The sequence below is a fragment of the Geotrypetes seraphini genome, chromosome 4, assembly GCF_902459505.1.
Source record: "Geotrypetes seraphini chromosome 4, aGeoSer1.1, whole genome shotgun sequence".
Taxonomy (NCBI): Eukaryota; Metazoa; Chordata; class Amphibia; order Gymnophiona; family Dermophiidae; genus Geotrypetes; species Geotrypetes seraphini.
The window spans coordinates 44,585,030-44,607,214 of NC_047087.1; the positions used below are offsets into that span (position 1 = coordinate 44,585,030).

The 22,185-nt window shown below is 43.4% G+C and overlaps 1 protein-coding gene across 1 annotated transcript in view; it reads right to left on the minus strand.

Moving 5' to 3' along the window:
• Positions 1–22,185, minus strand: part of ZNF536 (zinc finger protein 536) — a 523,230-nt gene that overhangs the window by 367,601 nt on the left and 133,444 nt on the right. Inside the window, 1 exon segment of the mRNA XM_033943860.1 lies at positions 20,250–20,402. Coding sequence (XP_033799751.1) covers positions 20,250–20,402 — 153 coding nt within the window.

Genomic DNA, 22,185 nt, shown 5'->3' on the forward strand with positions numbered 1-22,185 from the left:
CAAAGTCAAAAAGAGCCTAAGTCCCATTTTCGAAAGAGACGTCCAACGTCTTTTAACTTTCGAAAATCGTCCAATTATACATCCTGAAGATTTGATCGTCCAAGCCACTAAAAACTTCGATCTTTAAAGCACATTTTTGTCCAACTGTCCGTCCAAGTCCAGAATGTCTAGAACAAGCCCTGTTGGACATGGGAGGGGCCTGCAAAGTGATGGACAGAACACCCAGACAGGGCACCTAAATAGTGGGGTACCTTACAGGTCACTGTTGTGAACCTCACAAACAGGGTGCCATGGCTTCTCCTCACTACAGCTCTCTTATAGGTGACGGTGAGCCCCCCAAACCACCTCCAGAATCCTCTAGACCCACTTATCTACCACCCCAATAGCCCTTATGGCATCAGGAGCCACTTATATGCCAGTAAAAAAGGGTTTTGGGGGTGTATAGGGCAATGCACATGTTTAAGTATCAATGCAGTGATTACAGGGGCTTATGGGTATAGGTCCTCCTCTCTATGGGTCCCTAACCCACCCCCAAGATGACTTAAGCTGCCTCTGTGCTGGATGACTAGGCTTTCCTATGCCAGGCGGCCAGGTGATGATGGTCTGGAGGCTGAATTTTAAAGTTGTGATTAAAATTTTTATGAGGGTGGGGGGGGGGTCGGTGACCACTGGGGTAGTGTGTGGTGGTCTGCTTTATGCGTTTTCAGTGCATATCTGGTGAGTTTAGGTGGTTTTTTGTGACTTAGACCATGTTTTAAATGGTCTAAGTCATAACGTCCAAGTTCCGTCGATCGTGGGCTGTATCACTTTTGGTTATACATGCTTTACGACTAAATCTAAGCCGGCCCACGTCCTGCCCAACTCCTGCCCTCGACACGCCTCCTGAAATGCCCCATTTAGCTTTGTACGTTGAGCGGCACTATGAGGGTCTAAATTGTTTAGAAATATGTCCAAAACCCAGTTTGATTATTGGCGCTTGGACGTTTTTGAGAAATGTTCGTCCAAGTGCCGACTTAGGCCGGTTTTTGGACGTTTTTCTCTTTCGATTATGAGCCCCATATTATAACTTTAGGAGAATGCTAAAGACTTATATCTTCTCTTCAAACCTTTAATGAAAAATGCAAAGGCATCTCTACTTCTTTAAACCTGCAATTCATTGTTCATGAGCACTGATTAGAAATTTTTTTTGTATATCACATTGAATCCTGGTCAAAATTTGCAGTATAGAAAAAAAAATGTATGGTATGGTAAGTTTAGCGGCCAAATTGGGTCATGCAAAAAATCAGGTTTGTCTTTGACTGCTATAACTTAGCCAGCCAGTGCTTTAAAATGACTTAGCCAGCTAAGTTTGAGCCAGCCAAAGATAGACAAGATATTCAATGCCGGTCACTAGAAATGGCCCAGTATTGAATATTAGTGGTTAGCACTGACTGCAGGAGATAGATGGTCTCCAAATCAACTGCTATGGGCCTTTGTTTATCTTATGAGTTTATTTAAAAAAAAAAAACCAAAACCCCAACATCCTCAACATCTATGCTGTAGCATTTCTGGCATTTCATCCATCCATGTGGTGCTACACATGGATGTGGTGCAAACACTGGCCACATGAATCAGCAGCAATGAGTTCATTTCTCAATATTTCAATTTATCAAACAAATAGTTAATGAAGATTATCATTATACTTTGTATAAATGTAATTTATCATCAATGGATCGGATGTATTGTAGTGGGAAGAGCAGCTGGGGCCTGTGAATTTGTTTCCAAAGTAGCTTGCCTACAGACACATATTTTCTGTCTTAAAAATTATAGTATCTTTTCAGATGCATGTGATTAAACATTCATATTTTTCAGTATCACATGTGTATCATGTTATATTGTATATCAGTGCCCAGAATTTTCATAATGGACTTTTACTGATATCTTACAAGATTGGGGGTATATGTGAAATGAAGGAATAGCCTTGTTGATAGAGCTGATAACCAGGGGAGCCTAGTCAAAATCCTTCCTCAGCTGTTCCTTGTGTTCTTGGACAAGTCACTTAGGCCCGGATTCTATGAATGGTGCCTTAAGGCGCCGGTAGGTGCCCTACTAGTTCAAAATGCCATTTAAAACATTTAAAAAAAAAAATCTTTTGAAAGAAAAATGTAGGTTCCTGCTGGCGCCTATAAAAAAAGGTGCTAAAATCACACTTATAGAGGCGCTTTACGGAGTCTAATGCCACTTTACTACTACTGCTATCCATTCGGTCGTGTCTAACTCTTGGTACTCTGTAGGCCAGTCCTCGCCATGCTTTAGGCATGGCTAACACCAGAAGTAGCATTAGACATCGTTAAGAGCCTCCACAGGCATGATTCTCATCAAAGGTAGGTGCCGTGAATGTAGGCCTTGGAAATCCTGACCTATATTTCCAGTGCCTATTTTTTCCAAAAGCGCAACTCTATAAATAATGCTGTTGCCTGATTGACATGCAATCAGCGGCCGCTCTTAAGGTCGATTATAGAATCTTGTCCTCCACTGCCTCAGGTATCAACCCAGGAGCCTTTCAACTAACATTACATTACATTAGTGACTTCTATTCCGCCTGTACCTTGCAGTTCTAAGCGGATTACAGTAGAAGATAGCTGGACATTTCCAGGAAGTTACAATTAAAGGGTAAAAGTCATTACTGTGGGGTGTGCTCAGGTGTCCCACAGTAGTCTGTGTTCAGTGCATGCGTCTCATGTGCTGGAGGCAGTTCTGGGGATGGAGAGTAGGTGTGTACTTCACTAATCATATAATGCAGCTACTTCACTATCCACTAACCGATTAGCATAGGATAGGATTACCAGATTTTGCATCTAGAAAAAGGAGATGTGTGGCCATGCCCCATTCCAACCCGGACCCACCCCATTCCACTCTGGGCCCACCCCAGTTTGCTCTGCCCCTGCCCCAAGGTTCTCCCTAGTGTGTTTTAGCTGGGCGCTCCGCCCGGCTAATTTAGGTGAGCTCCTGGCTGTCATCTCATATGACATTGCAAAATGACAGCCGCAGATCTATCTTTTCTACTCTCGGTAGGCTAGATTGTGCGGAGACAGGAAGGCCAGATTGCTACGGGACTTGGTGATTGCTGAACATTTCTCTCTGATCATAGACTAATGGATTTCCTGTTTTCATCCACTTGGTTTGAAAGTCCTTTCTGGCCATGTGCAGGTACGCAGGCAGCTTGGTGTGCGCAGTCGCACTGCTCTGTTTATTTATTAATAGTGCGCAGGGGCAGCAAAGATGGGCCTCGCTGGAGCAGAAACTCTCCCGCCTGGAGGCGAAGCAGAAGCAGGAGAACCATGAGGCCTGGTGCAGGATCAACCTTAACCCAGAGATCAGCCCTTAGCAACCCTGGCCTAGTAAGGAAGGAGGAGCCAGGAGAAAGGAAAGAACGTTGGAGGCTTCATTTACTTCTTGTCGTGGCACACGCAGAGCAGAGGCCTTGGGGGAGCTGGAGGCATGGTGTGAAGAACTGCCAAGGTCTCCCAGGTCCAGGGGGTGGGGGAGATGGCCTTTACCTAGATTTCGCTCCAGAGCAGCGCCGAAGGGAGGTGTTCTCATGTTGTTGGAGCCCTTAGTGCAGCAGGCAGGGAGTTCAGGGCGTTCAGAAGTTCCCTACGTTCTTCTCTCTGCAACTGGGGGGCCTGGCAGCACTGGGGACTGGCCTTGTTACAGTCAGAGAAGTATTTAAATGCCTCCCCTCCCCCCTGTTGCAAAGATTTCAGAAAGGTGGTTTTTTATAAAAATTCCTTTCTGCTGTATTTGGAGGGGGTTGTTTGGGGTGCGGGTACAATGGGAATGGAGAGGGATAGTAGTTAATGGGAATGGATAGCTCCTTCCTTTTTGGGACACACACACACACAAAATATTTCTGATGACCGGTGTAGTTCACTTTTGCATAGTTGTGATGTCTGTTTTCTGCTCACTTTGATGGTTTTGTATCTTTGCTTTGGTTATTAATAAAAAATGTCATGTAAAAATCCCTCCTGAAATACAGTCAATGGGGGTAGATAGCTTCTGGCCATGGATGTGTCTAACTGCCAGAAAGAAGAACAGTATGCTCAAATATACTTGTCAAATGTGAAACTTCTACCAGTCCCTAAACATTCCAACCAAATAGCCATCTTGTAATCTTACTGGATATGACCAGAATGCCTCTTTTTGTAATCTTCCTAGAACCGCAAGGTATTGGCGGAATAAAAGACACCAATGTAATAATGTAATATAATACTGTGTGTCTTGGCTTCTTGGGAGAGGGAAAAGGGTCTGCAAAATCTCCTCTGGGGGTAGTGATATAGATGCCTCTACTGGTGGCTTTCTCTGTGATTTTTTCCTTGTGTCCTGTATGGCTGGGTTTGTGGTGGTCTCGGGCTCCATAAAGTGATCAGATTCAGGGTGTTGGCTATGTTAGACTTAATGTTTGGGTATAGTACAAAAGGAAGTGGAAACGGACAATGAACACTCCACTGAAGATTTTCCCACGGTTGGAATTACATTGTCCACTGTAGACATGAAGTCCAAGTAAACACCAAAAAGTTCAACAGGACAGAGAACCCATGGGTATGAAACAGTACAAAAGGAAGTGGAAACGGACAATGAACACTTCATTGAAGATATCTTCAGTGAAGTGTTCATTGTCCGTTCCCACTTCCTTTTGTACTGTTTCATACCCATGGGTTCTCTGTCCTGTTGGACTTTTTGGTGTTTACTTAGACTTAATATTTGGTCACCTCTCCCTTGGGGTGGGGGAAGGGGGGAACTTGATACCATGATGTGCATATGTAATTATCCAGTTCCAGGCTTGATTAGCCAGAAGCATTTTATTAAGGTGTAGAGAAGCCCTCTCCATTGTTTCTCAACGGAGATAAGAGCTATAAGGAAGTGCGAGCTAAATCAACAAGCGGTTCATTGCCAGGGTTAAAAGTGAGACTTGAGAGAAACTTTATAGGTATGATACTTACCCCCTCCTTTACGAACCCATAGTATGGTTTTAAGTGCCGGCAGCGGTGGTAACTGCTCTGACACTCATACGGGTTCGTAAAGGAGGGGGTAGTGTATATGTTGCTAATATAAAAAGAGTTAAAATCAAACAAAAATAATTTGCCAACTTTGATGGTTGGTTACAGGCTTGAGGGATATTTACTTCAACTGAGCATTGGAAAATAATTAATAATAATTACCGTATTTTCGCGGATATAACGCGCGCGTTATACGTGTTTTTACCTACCGCGCATACCCCTCGCGCGTTATACGCGTGAGCGCGGTATACAAAAGTTTTTCTACATAGTTCCCACCCCGCCCGACGCCCGATTCACCCCCCCCAGCAGGACCGCTCGCACCCCCACCCCGAACGACCGCTTGCACGCGCTCCCACCCGCACCCGCGATCGGAGCAAGAGGGAGCCCAAGCCCTCTTGCCCGGCCGACTCCCCGACAATATCGGGCCAGGAGGGAGCCCAAACCCTCCTGGCCACGGCGACCCCCTACCCCCACCCCGCACTACATTACGGGCAGGAGGGATCCCAGGCCCTCCTGCCCTCGACGCAAACCCCCCTCCCTCCCTCCAACGCCCCCCCCCCCCAAGAACCTCCGACCGCCCCCCCAGCCGACCCGCGCCCCCCCTGGCCGACCCCCACGACACCCCCACCCCCCTTCCCCGTACCTTTGCTAGTTGGCCGGACAGACGGGAGCCAAACCCGCCTGTCCGGCAGGCAGCCAACGACGGAATGAGGCCGGATTGGCCCATCCGTCCCAAAGCTCCGCCTACTGGTGGGGCCTAAGGCGCGTGGGCCAATCAGAATAGGCCCTGGAGCCTTAGGTCCCACCTGGGGGCGTGGCCTGAGGCACATGGGCCCAACCCGACCATGTGCCTCAGGCCGCGCCCCCAGGTGGGACCTAAGGCTCCAGGGCCTATTCTGATTGGCCCACGCGCCTTAGGCCCCACTAGTAGGCGGAGCTTTGGGACGGATGGGCCAATCCGGCCTCATTCCGTCGTTGGCTGCCTGCCGGACAGGCGGGTTTGGCTCCCGTCTGTCCGGCCAACTAGCAAAGGTACGGGGAAGGGGGGTGGGGGTGTCGTGGGGGTCGGCCAGGGGGGTCGCGGGTCGGCTGGGGGGGCGGTCGGAGGTTCTTGGGGGGGGCGGTCGTTGGAGGGAGGGAGGGGGGTTTGCGTCGAGGGCAGGAGGGCCTGGGATCCCTCCTGCCCGTAATGTAGTGCGGGGTGGGGGTAGGGGGTCGCCGTGGCCAGGAGGGTTTGGGCTCCCTCCTGGCCCGATATTGTCGGGGAGTCAGCCGGGCAAGAGGGCTTGGGCTCCCTCTTGCTCCGATCGCGGGTGCGGGTGGGAGCGCGTGCGAGCGGTCGTTCGGGGTGGGGGTGCGAGCGGTCCTGCTGGGGGGGGGTGAATTGGGCGTCGGGCGGGGTGGGGGTAGGGGGTCGCCGTGGCCAGGAGGGTTTGGGCTCCCTTCTGGCCCGATATTGTCAGGGAGTCGGCGGTCCTTCGGGGTGGGGGGTGAGAGTGGTCCTGCCGGGGGGGGGGGGCAGGGCAGGGCGGGTAAACGGAGAGTCGGGACAGCGCACGGAGAGTCGGGGAGGGCGAAAGGAGAGTCGGGGTGGCCAGAGGAGAGTCGGGGCGGGTGAAAGGAGAGTCGGGGTGGCCAGAGGAGAGTCGGGGCGGGCGAAAGGAGAGTCGGGGTGGCCAGAGGAGAGTCGGGGCGGGCGAAAGGACAGTCGGGCAGCATGCGCGTTATACCCGTGAGCGCGGTATACAAAAGTTTTTATACATAATATTGTGGTTTCTGCGCGCTATACCCGTGTGCGCGTTTTACACGGGTGCGCGTTATATCCGCGAAAATACGGTAACTAATAAAAATAGTGCACATTTAATTTTCCCCACCATCAAATTTCTCCGTTTCACCCCACTCGGCTACTTTTTCGTGCCACCCGGCTGGAAAAAATTTCTGGGGAGAACACTGCTGCCTCATTATGCCCCTGGCCCTCCCTGTTCTGTCCCCCAACCCCAACCCTTAATAAATTTATAACCCACCATCCCAAAACTACATTTGAATACAGTGGTTCATAACATTCACTGTCTCTCACTTCCCTACACAGAATGTTCACATATTCATCATTTTATTCAATGTTGAACAAGTATTCTAATCAATAATTAATCTTTGATTATTTTATTGTAAACTTTTCTGATGTGGTATGGGCCAGATTTACCAGGCTGTGTTACCATGTGCTAACACACATTTTTTATATTTCACGTTTATTTGATGTCCTACAAATCAGTTGTAGGCGTAAGGGGCCTTTTTACCAAACTACAGTAAAAAGTAGCCTTAGTGCATCCTTACATGGGTCATTCCTACTCACTAAAGCCACTTTTACCACAGTAGTAAAATGACTGATTTTTCTATTTGCAGTATTAGTGTCCATGCACTAATATTCCAATTAGCACATGGCCATAAGTTTCCAAGTTTATTATTAGTTTCTTGATATACCGTCTATCAAATATATCTAAACGGTTTACAATAAAATACTATAAATGTGAACCCTACTGCCACTTATTTTGTAAGTGGTAAGAGCTCACACACTTAGGGCCTGATTCTATAAATGGTATCTAAATCATAGGTGCCATTCGATGTGGTTGCCAATCAACCACTAGGCACCATTTATAGAATCGTTCCTTAGGCACATCCATTAGGCTAGAGTTTTCTTCAATTCACACCCAAACTCCACCCTCACTCAATCTCTAATCACGCCTACTTGCCATGTAGGCACTGGTAGGTGTAGACGTCTACCTTGAAGTGGTAGGAGCCTATTGGCACATTCATATTTTTAAATTGTTTTTAATGGTTCTTTCAATTATCAGCGACAATTAAAAAAATTAACACTGGCTTTTACACAGCTGCGGTAGAGGTTTCTATTGTGGGCCAGAGAGGTGAATGCTCCAACATTCAGAGGAATTCTAGGAGCATTTATCTTGCAGGTTTGTAGTAGAAATCTTTACCGCAGCTTTGTAAAAGGATCCCTAAGTTAGGCACCTAAATTAACTAGGCACGCCAATCTACTTAGGCTCCTTAATGTAAGCATCTTTTATAGAGGTTATAGAAGATCTCCACCTGAACACCTTATGCCACAGCTGTGGTGGTGGGAGGGCTTCATCTGAGGCTTTTTCCTCCTAGTGGTGGCACATTTGGCTTGTGCTATAGCTATATTATTCTTGAACGATCCTTGTGAATGTGTTTTTGTATACTGATATTGGATTTTTCACTACTTCTGAGTTATTTAGAAAAATAGAAACATAGAAAAAAGCGGCAGAAAAGGGCTATAGCCCACCAAGTCTTCCCATTCCATGTATCCCCCCCCCCTGAGTTTACTCACTTAAAGATCCCACGTGAGTATCCCATTTTCTCTTAAAATCCGTCACGCTGCTGGCCTTTATCACCTGGAGTGGGAGTCTGTTCCAATGATCCACAACTCTCTCGGTGAAGAAATACTTCCTGAAGTCGCCACGAAACTTCCCTCCCCTGATTTTCAGTGGATGCCCTCTGGTGGTCGAGGGTCCCATGAGCCGGAAGATATCATCTTCTGACTCGATGCGTCCCGTGATATACTTATACGTTTCAATCATATCTCCCCGTTCTCTTCTTTCCTCAAGTGAGTACAGTCGCAATTTCTTTAGTCTTTCTTCATACGTGAGATCCTTGAGCCCCAAGACCATCCTGGTGGCTGTTCGCTGTACCGACTCGATTCTCAGTCTCCAAAACTGAACTAGCATCTTTTATAGAATCGGGGCCTAACTGATTAGCACAGAATATACCCATTATCTGATCCCAGACCTGCCCCCTATGCTAAAACATACATTTTTAGTTTGTGGATATCATGTGCACATGCAAAAATTACTGCAGAATGCCTGTGTGTGCCCCACTATAAGGCCTTCTTTTTGCTGTGGTAAGCATGCTTTAGTACTTACTACAGCTTAGTAAAAGGAATTAAAATTAACAGGATCACATTTAATGCAGTAGAACCTATTTACATGTTACCTGCATTAGCCAACATGATAACACACTTTACTATATCGAGCCCTGTAGTCACACTCAGCTTCTCTTTTAGCTTGTTCCTACTGTTCTGTCCCTTCCCATTTTTTGAATGGAGTTCCACTGATTTTCTATTATTATCAATGAATCTATGAACCACGTTGACGTTTGCTGGCAAACGGTAGCATAGCAAATTGTTTATAACATTATCCATGCAGAAAACGGCCTTAAACAGTTCTGAGCAATTTCGGAAAAACTCTCAACATTCTAGGAAACTCTAATGTTATACGATACATCTCTCTGAGGAAGTGCTGAAAAGTTCTCAGCCAAACCAAAAAAAGAGAATGATGTGGATGTGGTTCAATCAATGATCTGCAACGTTGTCAAAACATAGAATTTCATTCCTGCAAATTGGCACTTAACGAAATAAGAGAACAGTCTTTTCAGCTACGGTAGCAAAATAACACTCAGAATTTAAGAAGTTGGATGGTTGGGCTGAGAACCTTTCAGCACCTCCTTGTAGGTAAAAGACAAATAGGGCCTGATTCTGTATAGGATGCCCGGTCTCAGCAACTGCCTAAGCGGCTTTTAAGAATCGCACATGGGTGTCCTATATAAAAAAATCACATCTGTCCGTTATAGAATCACATCTGTCTTAATGGACAGATGCCTATCCCTGCCTAACCACCCCAATTCTCTAACTGGCATTCATGTTGCAGATGCCGTTTACAGAATCATGTTGCCGCAGAGCTAATTGCAGCAAGAGAGTCTCCCTGACGCGATCAGCTGAACAGCAGTGTCAAGGACCCCGTCACCCAGATTGTTCTCAGCATGAGGGATACCCAATCCCTACTGCCACAAACCTCTAAACAATACCTGGCAGGAGGGATGCCCACTCCCTCCTGCTGGCACCCCCCAACATCCCTGGCAGGAGGGATACCCACTCCCTTCTGCTGGCACCCCCCGAACTCCCCTCCTAAAGCCCACCCAGATCCCCCTTGTACCTTTAACAAGAAGGCTGGCTGGAAGGATGCATACTCCCTCCGTCCAGCAGGCCCGCCTCTTCAGAATGGTGGGCCTACCCTTCCCAGTGCTTCCTGGAATGCACTGGGGAGGGGCCTAAGGATTTGATTGGCCTACGTGCCTAAGGCCCCTCTCATAGGAGAGGTTTTATGCACCTGGGCCAACTGGAGTCTTAGGCCTCCTTCCCAGTGCATTCTGGAATGCAGAGGGAGTGGCCTAAGATTCTGATTGGCCAGATACCTAAATCTACTCCAATGGGAATGGCCTTAGGGATCTGGCCAATTGGAGTCTTAGGCCACTCCTTGTGCATCCCAGAGTGCACTGGGAAGGAGGCCTAAGATTCTGGTTGTCCCAGGTGCCTAAAGCCCCTCATTTGGGAGGGGACTTAAGCACATTGGCCAATCAGAGCCGTAGGCTCCTCCTCGGTGCATCCCGGAAAGGCCCACCATTCTGAAGAGGCAGGTATGCCAGCCAGAGGGAGTAGGCATCCCTTCAGTCGGCCTTCTTGTTAAAGGTCCGGGGGGGTCCGGGTGGACTTTAGGGGCTGGGGGTTTGAGGGGTGCTGACAGGAGGGGGTGGACATCCCTCCTACCTGCTGACATGGTGGGGTTCGGTGGTACTATGCCATGGCTGTGGCTGCTCAGCTGCTTGCGGCAGGGAGATTTCCTTGCAGTGATCAGTTTAGCGACCGCGTCTATTTGAAATGTAGGCTGTTTATAGAATATGGCCTATACTATACATAGCTAGCAAGCTGGGCAAGAATATAGATAATCAACAATTCCTATTAAATTATGACACAAGCAGCAAGAGTATTTTTCATTCTAGTACTAAGTCATTCTTTGGATTTCCCCAGCATAAATATGACTTAATGTATGACGACATCATTTAATTTTTCTAAAGCTAAAATAATTGGAAATTATTTTCATTCATGGAGAACTCATTTCTGCTATTTATTTAGTCTTTCTATTTAGTTAATGCACAGAGAGATACATACGGCTGATTCCTTTGCAGAAGAGCTTCGGTACATTAATATAAATTGTACACCAATTTCCCCAAAGCATATATATGTTGTAAACCTGAAGACTCTTACACAGCTGCTTACTGCTAAACAGTGCCTTGTCCAGAAGGGGACAATCTGTGTCTCTAATTGCTGTCACTGAAGCCGAGATTCATTATGTGACTTTCCCATTAAAATGTGAACATTAATTTGTATAATGAAATATCGCCCACTGCAGTGTTCATTAGCCATGCCCTACTGTACATTGCACATTGTTAGCTACCTAGAAACTGTAGTTAATTTCACTAATGGATATTTCCCTACTTACTGTTTTGTAGGAAATTTATACTGTAACATTACCTCTTAAACTTTTAAGGAAATTTAAATTCAATCAATTATTTTCTACAAAAGTTGTGGATGTCATTAAGCCAGGCAAAGCCAAGTATGGCCATGTGGAAAGGGGGAACACACACTCATGCATGCACAAATCCTCCAAAGGAATACATTGGCCTTTGTAGTAATACAACCGTCTTTTAGAATTTGAAGAAAGTAGGACTCAAAGGAATTTTACGTTGATGGTGTCATTTTTTGAGGTGCTCATCATTACCCCCCTTTAATTATCCATAAAATGTTGCCAATCCACAGCAAACACTTTCAAGGAATAGAAGCTAATAGACTCTTTTTAGGAATTGTGTGAACTTGATACATTTAAAACTGGATCTATTTTTAAGTGTACTGACTGTTTTATTCTTTATTTATTATAAAATTGATTTCCTGCCTAACACCTAGACGGGTTATAACTACACACATAGGCGTTGGAGTGGGGGAGGCCACAGGAGCCTCCCAAAAATTGGCGGTCACTGGTTGCTGCCCGCACTCCAACCTGTTTTCCGATACATTTTAAATTTTCGGGGCAGCCGCTGTGCAGCGTCAACAAGCAAGCCTGCCCCCCAAAAGTAGAATGAAGGGTTCCGTGGCAGGCCTGCTCTTTGCGCTGCGTGGCAGATGCTCCGAAGATTTCAAGTACAATGCTGGGAGGAGATAAGGGGTGGAGTTGGGAGCTGGGAGCTGGTGACGGGCCATGCCGCAGGACTCTGCTGGGGCTATGGCGGAGCTCCTGGACCCCCCCCCAAACCAAACAGCATTCCGCTGCCTATGACTACACATACACAGTTCATTTACAGGAAAGACTACAACTACACACAATAACACATAATACCCTTTCTCAGCTGCCACACTGTCCCAAGAGATGGTATATCAAAAAAAGAGGAAAAAAAACCCTTTCTTGATTAGTCTGTTAATAGTGAAGATAAATGTTTTGTTTCTGCATTTATCTTAAGTTATCTTTAACTGAGTGATATACTGTAGGAATGTGGATCAGCAGCTCATGATAAATCCTTAAGTGTGACATAGTGAGGAAGCGTATGGTGTATTCTCAATACAGATGGAATTTGAATTGCTTAGCTCATTGCTGTAGATGAATATATACTGTATAATGGACATTTAAAGAGACAGCATACAGAACAGATCGTGATAGATATATGCAAATAAAACAAAACCTGTTGAAAATCAGGCAGAAAATATTTGTATTGCTATACCTGATGCTCGCGCGTATAAAATATCAACATAAGCCCCTATTCTGCAAAATGTAGTAGTGCATAAAGATTATGGAAGGTGAGAAAAGAGGGAGGAATGTGGCGATAAATAAAAGGAATAATTCACAGGTCTCCGGATTCTATGTATGGCACTCAAAATTGTATGCACAAATTTGTACACACAATTTAATGAAATAATGAGCCAATTAGGGCCGGATTCTCTACACGGCGCTGTTATCGGCAGCTGCTTTCAAAAGCGGTCCTGATCATGGATCAATCACGCAAGGGCGTTGTTTTGAGAATCACGGCTACATTGAAGGTAGGTGCCAGAAAGGTAGGCTTGAGTTTTAAAGACCTCCATTTTCGACACCTCATGTGAATCGCGTCTAAGGAGGCACTTGATGTCACGTAAGGCCACTTCCAGCATCAACCATGCCTACATTGACTTTAAGCGCCACAAGGCACTCCCTTAGATGGGACAACAGTGCTGTTTTTAGAGGCACTGTGTTTTTTAACAGCTTTTAAATTGATTTTTGATCGGTGCAGTCAATTACTGCACCAATCGAACCAATTAAGTTAGGCGGTGGTGGGGCGCCTACTGCCATCTAACAGCACCATTTTGAGAATCCAGGCCTTAGTGCCAGTAATTGGGCACAAACAAAGAATTATTGGCATTCATTGGGAACAAGTTGGATTCATGTGTGCACCCTGCTAAACACTATTCTATAAAGAGGCACCGGTAAAGCAAAGTTGTTTACCTGTAATAGATGTTCTCTGTAGACAGCAGGGAAATATGCAGCCACTCTTGCCTGCCTTCCATCCCCTTGTCTCAATTCTTTTCATTGATAGAGACAAAACTGACAAGTTGAGGGGAGGGACTCTAGGTTGTGGGACCGGGATCCTGGCGAGGCCTAGTAACTCCCCAGAATCCCAGTCTTGGCGCGAGCGTAACCGTGGTGGATTACAGCGGCCTGGTGCCTCCCATAAACTGCACACCACACTGGCCAGGTTTTGTCCAAATATATTACTTTTATTTATCCACAAGGAAAGTTTCAAAAAAAAAGGTCAAAATTTGGCATTCAAAGTAAAAACCCAAAAACATTCCAATTTTCTCTTGTTCTGCTTTCTTTCTCTCATGTGCCAGTTCTTTTCACTGCACCCTCAGTGCTGGCCAATTCAAGTTCACAAATTAAGAACATAAAATACCGTTCATGTTAGGTGTTATTTCCCCAAGTAGTGCTAGAACCGTACCTGCCTTGGTAATAGTTAGGCTACCTGGTTCTAGGCACTAATTAGGCTTCTGGTAGATTTGAGTGGCAGTTCCCTTTTACTAGGAGCAGAGGGACTTGTGCTCCCACAGGTGTGGCCACTGTTCCACTCATCTAACACAAAAGTAAATTCAGCAGCTTCCAGCCCAGCTTGAAACACGGATACAAAATCCTTCACAAAACATAAAACTCAAAAAGGAAGAAACAAAAAAACCCTTTCACCAAGGAAAAAGGACATTCAGGCTTTCCTAAACCTATTCCCATTCCATAGGGTGTTCTTCCCCAGAAGACATAGCATTATTCTCTAACCAGTCCATGTCACAAACCTCAGATGGTGTTTCAAGGTTTTGCATTTCCCTATCCTGGTGAGAACTTTCCAAGGCTGGCCAAAAGTTAGCTGCTTTAGCTGGGTTCCTTCTCAGCTTCCCCTGAGCTTCCAGTCCCAGCTGTCCCCCCTCTCTCACTGACGAGGGAGCTTCAGAAAAAGGGAGACTCGGCACATAACCACGCCCCCTCCCAGCAGCTTTAGCTAATTCCTTAAAGAGCCCTGTCCTTCCCGTTCCAGCCTGAGCTCTGTGAGCTTTTAAAGGGACAGGCTCCCTCTTAACCTTGTGCTCAGGATTTTCCCTATACTCAGGATATTTCTTCCCCTTAGTCCCTGGCACATTATTAATGCTTCCCTGCTCTTTTCCCTGGGCTTTATTAGGACTAGCCAGATCCCTGTCACAAGGTGTAGGGCCTCTTGCACATGCCCAGTAAGCTCAAAAGCTTACCTAGATAGGGGAAAGCACCGGCACTCAGGCTCAGCCACAGGACTTCACTAGCAAGTATGCCTGCATATCCCCTGCGTGTCTCCAGAGAAACCTTTTAGCACACAACTGAAAAGGAGGCATGGCCATAGAAGGAGCATGGGCAGGTCAGGAGCATTCACTATAGAGATAACTATAAATAACTAGGTCTTCAGCTTCTTCCAAAAATGTAAATCAATTGTCCTCTACTCTGAAGTCTGGAGGCATGCTATTCCACAAAACTGGACCTTGAATATTTATGCCATCAAGGCAGTTTTCACATTCAGGCAACACTTGTACTATCCACCATTCCTTTCTTATTTCCTTTGGTGCAATGCTCGCTGGGATGACCCCAAAATTCTTCCTAACTGGTACCACATCATATAACTTGACAAATAATATTAAGTGGTAGGCAGCTGTTGAGTTAGACACCTATCAGCTAATTATTATTATTTTTTAATGGTTGTTATTGTTTTTTAATGGCTCTTTCAATTATCAGCACCAATTAAGTCATGTATCGGTTCTTTGGTCCTCTGCTTGGACCTTGTTGTTTGTATTGACTGCTTTCTCAATAAAAATTATTTACAAAAAAAGAAGAAAAAAAAGAAAATTAAATTAGACACTTAGCCATAGCTTAGTTGGCAAAGATAGGCCTGATTTTTATGTGGCCTTATTTGCCCAATAAGCCTGGCTGCTTAAGTTCTGAATATCAGGATTTAAGCGGTCACGCCCCCTGGAACACCTCCCACATTGCCACCTTTTTTCTTGGCACTAACTGAGCATTTTCAATGGCAACAACCAGTTACATGCTGCTGAAAATTACCAGTTAGTTACCGACTCAGTGGCAGTCCTTGGCCAGTTAACTCTGAATATTGGGCAGATTGTTATTCCTCTGGTGATTAGGCCCAGGAGCTTCGGATTAACTTCTTACACTAATTACAACAGAACCTTAATATTCATGGAAGTTAGGAGCAGAGCCGGCCCACGAATATTGAAAAATCGCAGATAATTTTTAAGGCCAGCTCTGACCCACCCCCGCCTCCCTCCTGTATCCCGGACCTTCCCCAGATCTTACCTGGTGGTCTAGCAGTGACGCGGTGCAGGATCGTTCGTCCTACACTCCTGCCCCGTTCAAAGCCGTCATCAAAATAGCTGCTGTGAGTTCTCATTGTAGTCTTGAGACTTTAAAGTTTTTAGTACACCTCCTTTGAGGGGCTTTTTTGAAATCTTTGCCTTAATGAATATTTTGAATATTTGCAGGGGGAGTGCACCTTGAAACAGCCTGCTCAGTGAAACATGATTGTGTCGGTAGTATTTTTTCCTCTCCGATGCAACTAAAGCTAAGTTACTTAAAGTTTTCTCTGCTAGAAAACTATATAAGTTATTTTTTTAAACTTTGGTACATGGCTATTTAGACAACAATTAAATCATGTGAAGTATTATGAATATTTAAGCACCTGAATGCACTTGAATGCACTTTAAAATATATTTAAAAAAACAGTACTAATGAAGAGATACAGTGGAAGATCTCTCTAACTCATTCGGTCCTATGAGTGTCACCTCTAAAGTTCTAAGATACTCTCAAATGTTAGATATCTGATGTAATTTATATATTACTTTATTGACATAAGCAATATTTATTGGGTGGATAATATAGCAACATAACATTTGACAAATATCACGGTACTCCTTGATGGATTACATGAAAAATCAATACTAACACCTTGAAAGTAATACAAGATGTAATCAATAACCAATGAAACTGATGTAGTAAAGGCATTACATGCTCAAATTTAATATCGCCACAAATGAGACACGCAGCAGCATTTTATATCACCTGTAATGCTTTACATCTGGATGATGTCGTCCCTAAATATAGTTAAATCTAATTCAAGGATTCAAAATGGAAACTATTGTGTGGGGTAATCAATGTCAGTAATTAATTAGAAGAACCCAGCACCAAAATAATTAATGCCAACATTCAACCCACAAAATTTTGATTCAATAGCAGCATCTAAAAGGTCAACAAGAGATATACTTTTTCACAGGAGACCTTTTAGATGCTGCTAGTGAATCAAAATTTTGTGGGTAGAATGTTCGTATTAATTATTTTGGTGATGGGTTCTTTTGATTAAATATATCCCTAAATATAGGGCATTACAGTAGTCTAACCTTGTAGTCCGTCTTTGGACTACAATCCCAAAATCATACAGTGATAAAACATTGGTTTTAATCTACTTAAAAGCCTCATATGGAAAAAAAGGCAGATTTTACTGTAGTTCTCATTGATAAACTAGAATCCAGCCAGACCCCCCCCAAAAAAAAAAAATTGCAGTCTTTTGCTGAACTGGAATGATTACAGCATCTACTTCAACAACTTCAGGCCATGATGGATCTTCAGATCGCCCTATTAGTGCCAACTCAGTCTTTGAAAGATTCAGTACTAATTTCTGATGCATCATCTAGGTATTCACGGCAAGTCAACATACAGTACAGTCTTTCAGTTCACTCTACCATTCAAACATAAGGAAAAAAACCCTGTGTATCATCTGCATATAGATGAAAACTAACCCGCAACTCACGAAACATCTTACTTAGTGATGCCATATACAGTACAGATTAAAAAGGAGTGCTGATAAAGCAGGTACTCCCTTACATATTGATAACACCTTGGAAACACCATCTCTACTCTTAACCTGTATTGAACAATCCTCAAAAATGGACTTAAAAAAAAAGGCATAAAGGCCCTGAACATGTCACCTAACTCCTAGGTACCATAGAGTGTGACTGTTAATCATCCACTAGGTATCATTTATAGAATGCACATAGTAGTGCCTATGCAGTCTTAGACATCAGTAGGCATTAAAACCTTAGATGCATGCTTATTTAGTCCAGGATTTTCTTGGTCTATATGTGTGCACCTAAGTTAGGCACCAATCAGTTCCTAAGTCAAACCACACCCAATATTTGCCCCAATTCTGCCCAGAATCAACCCCTAACCATGCCTTGCTGGTAGGCACTTTGGTGTAGATGCCTACCTCAAAGTAGTAGGCCCCTACTGAGTTTGGCACCTATCAGGTAATTATTTTATAATGGTTGTCATTGTTTTTTAATGGCTCTTTCAATTATCAGTGTCAATTAAGCCAATTAAGAAAATTAAGCTATGTACCTAGATCAATCTGGGCACCTAACGTTAGGCTTAATTTACGGAGTCTAGGCCTAAGCGCTAATCTATAAAGGGCATGCACCCTTTATAGACTAGCATGTAGCACCAATTCCCATACCTAACTTTGGATACCAGATTTATGCCTATTGAAACCTGGTATAAATGCTGGCACCCAAGGTAGGCATACATACATGATATTCTATAATTATGCATGCAGCCTTTCATAACAATCTTGACATGCCTCCTTTTGGGATATGCACTAAGGGAGTTTGGTACACTGCCTTAAAGAATAGCTCATAGCCAGATGCATGTGCAAATTTTAATGAGTGCCAATTAAAATCAAGAATTGGTAATGGTCACCCAATTGACAGTTAAAAGTTCATTAGTCAATTAATTTGTGCACATATCTCAGCAGAATCTTTGGATCTAGCTAGGTACTTGGGACCTGGGGTGGCCACTGTTGGAAACAGGATACTTGGCTTGCTGGACCTTCAGTCTGTCTCAGTATGGCAACTCTTAAGTATAGGACAATCAAGCCATTGTGACATCATTGATAAGGTTGGCTCTTAGGCACTGATGGAATGAGGCATTATGACATCACAATCTCAGCTCTGGAATGTTGTTGCTCTTTGGGTTTCTGTCAGGTATTTGGAACCTAGGATGGCCACTGTTGGAAACAGAATACTGAGCTTGATGGACCTTCAGTCTGTCCCAGTATGGCAACTTGTATGATCTTATGAATGCCCTTATTTGAGTGCCATATAAAGAATCTGGTGGTTAGCATGCCCACATTACCACATGTGAACTGGTTAGCCCAGGTTTACTGCATAATCCCTTACCATCTACAAAATAAAGGTGTTGGTAAATGTTCAAACAATATTTTTTGTAATGGCCACATGGTAATTGCAACATGAATATGTGGAAGTCATAGGATTAGCGATGCGCTAAAGCAAAGTGAAAACATTTGAATAACATCCTTTGACACAGCCTTTTTAAGGTACAACAGAAGGGCTCCTGTTGGGAGTTTGAGTAAGAATTTTGCCTTAAGCAGCCCAGAAATTGTGGAGTGAAGAGAACTTTTGTGGAAGCTCAGTTAGAAGAGATTACGATAAGTGAAACTCTCTTAAAATACGTTTTGAAATCTGTGTTTGGCGATTATTTGAAATTTTCAATCATAAATACTTTTCAACTATTAAGTCATATCGCTATCAGTTTATTGTCATGGACACAATAAGAAAGATGATTGTTTTGAAAACTGAGATTGCATGTGAATCATTACTATTTAGGTAGTGGAGTTGTTTTTACAGACCAGTGATAATAATAATAATAACAGTTTATATACTGCAATACCGTGAAGTTCTATACGGTTTACAGAAGATTAAAAGAAGGTACAAAATGATTGAACTTAAGAGAGGTGAAAAAAGGTCAAGTAAACCGATATTGAGGTGAGAGAGATGTACGGGTCAGTTGTCTAGATATTTCAGGAACAGGTATGTTTTTAGACGCTTCCTGAATTCCTTGTAGGTAGTGGGCGAAAGCAATTGTTCAAGGTCTTTGCCCCATAATGCTGCTTGATGTGAGAGAAGGTGTTCATGGTGTTTTTTCAGTTTACAACCTCTGACTGGGGGGGGGGAAACAAAGTTCGAATGTGAGCTTCTCTTGTGTCTGTTGGTGGAGAAGGAGAAAAGGTCCGATATGGATTTAGGGGCTAGTCCATATAGTACTTTAAAGCAGAGACAGGCGAACTTAAACTTTACACGTGCTTCCGTCGGTAGCCAGTAAGGTGTCACGTGATCAAATTTCTTTAGCCCGAAGATAAGTCTGACCGCTGCATTTTGCATTAGTGATGATGGTAGCTCTATTAGATTTTGGTAAATCAAGGAGTCAAATAAGTGAAATCGGTTTTTCTCCACTGTGTGGCCTTTTTATAATTTAGCTTGATTGTTTGTGATTTCTTTTTTATGATTTATATACCGCCTATATCTTAAGTGGTTTACATTCAGGTACTTTATCATATTTCCCTATCTGTCCTGGTGGGTTCAAACTCTAGTGTACCTGGGCCAATGAGGGGATTAAGTGACTTGCCCAGGGTCACAAGGAACAGCGAGGGATTTGAACCCACAGCCTCAGAGTGCTGAGGCTGTAGCTCTAATCCCTGTGGCCACACATTCCCATAATGGCTGTGTGCCTCCGCAATTAGTCATTTTCTGGCCGAGGTAATAATGATAATGGCCTTAGAATACAAGAAAACCCCACATTAGGATGCACTAACCCCAATTTTTATTGCAGCTTAGTAAAAGGAGCCCTTTGAATGTCACACATAGTTGGAAAGCCTTGATTTCTGAGAGAGTCTCACCTGTGTGTATCCTTAAGTGAACCTTTAAGTGGTGTGACGTCCTGAAAGTTTTCCCACAGTAAGGGCAGTCTTTAGCAGCACAGCCAAGATTTCTGTCCCGCATTAAAGCAGGCTGCTGGACTCCAACGGGTCTCCCAGACTCTTCTCCGACATCTACAACACAAATGTCTTTGGATCACTTCAGCACATGTCAGAAGTTTTTCTCACCAAAACTGCTAACCTAGCATAAATCTTAAGCATGTCAATAGTACACCTGTCTATTTCATTCTTTGGAATCTGACAGGATGCTGACAATTCATGTATTTTCTTGTTATTCACTTAAATTATTTCATCTTTTCTATCATAAGTTTAAGCAGCATATGGTACCTTAATACAGAAAGGAATTAGACAAGAAAAGAAACAGCTGTGTCAGCAGCTGGTTTGATATCTTTCTTCTCTTAGTTCCTATTATATATTTTTCAAAAGAGTTTCAAATGTTGGTGCTTTGTTGAGCCTAATTACAATTGATATAAATAGTTGGGTTTGTACCATTTTCTTTTAAATTATAAGCACTAGAAAACCAATAAAAAAGAGTGTTCTTTGGCTCATTACAAGAGCTTCTAGTGTAAAAATTTAAAGGAAAAATACAGTCGACCAAGTGCCATCATTAGTGCCTTCACTCACATGAGTTTCTCATGTCATGTGAGGGGAACTAAGTAGTCATCATTTGGAAAAATATGTATAATAAGCCCTGGATGTGATTTTATAGCAAAACAAAAAAAATGTGACCTTCGAAAATACGCCTAGGAATACAAGGGGGTGCTGAAAAGTTCTCAGCCCAACCAAGAAAAGAATAACGTGGATATGGTTCAATGATCTAAAAGGCAACCCAAAAACTCCACCAAAAAACCTGCCAAAATTATAATATAACAAAACAAAAGGTTTACACATCCAGGGAGGGTGGGGGGTTGGAGGGAGGAGAATAAATATTGATGGGGACATCTTGGTAACTTTATTCTTCATTTATATTATATATTAAGTTATATTATGTAATTATTAGATGAAGGATTACTTAAAATCTTGAAAGATATATATGTTACCTGTACAGATATTAGTGTAATGTATGTAATACCTATTGTTTTGATCATTTGTATGATACTGTTTTAGATTAAAAATCAATAAAGATAAAAAAAAATAATAATATAACAAAACAAAAAAGCATTGGCAGTACCCTGTATTGAACTCTCAAAGAATATCCACTGACTATAAATAAACAAGAATTAATAAACATGAGACACCTTAATATAGGCCAAAGTTCAATATGTTAATAACCTTTTATAGCCCAGGGCAGAAAACTCATAGGTGACCAGCACCAGGTTTAAAAAACCTTAATAAGTCCTGCCCCGTACATCATTCGGTCTCTATAATGATAAATAGTTAATGTGCACTTTAGCACTCAGCACTTTTGATATATATTTTTTGAAATTATTCATTCAAGGGGCGGGGCTTTTTTGAGCCGTCTTTTTCGGCCCTCTATTTTGCTCTTAAAGCCTCTCACTGAGCGTTTATTCACATTAACTATTTATCATTATAGAGATAGAATGATGTACGGGGCAGGACTTATTAAGGTTTTTAAAACCTGGTACTGGTCACCTATGAGTTTTCTGCCCGGGGCCATAAAAATTCTTAACGTATTGAACTTTGGCCCATACTGAGGTGTCTCATGTTTATCAATTCTTGTTTATTTATAGCCAGTGGATATTCTTTGAGAGCTCAATACAGGATACTGCCACTGCTTTTTTGTTTTGTCAATGATTCTAAAGCAATGTCAAAACATAGAATTTTGTTTTTGCAAATTGCCATTTAACGAAATAAGATAACACTATTTTCAGCTACAGAGGCAATTAGAATTTAGGAAGTTGGTTGGTTGGGCTGAGAAATTTTCAGCTGCCCCTCA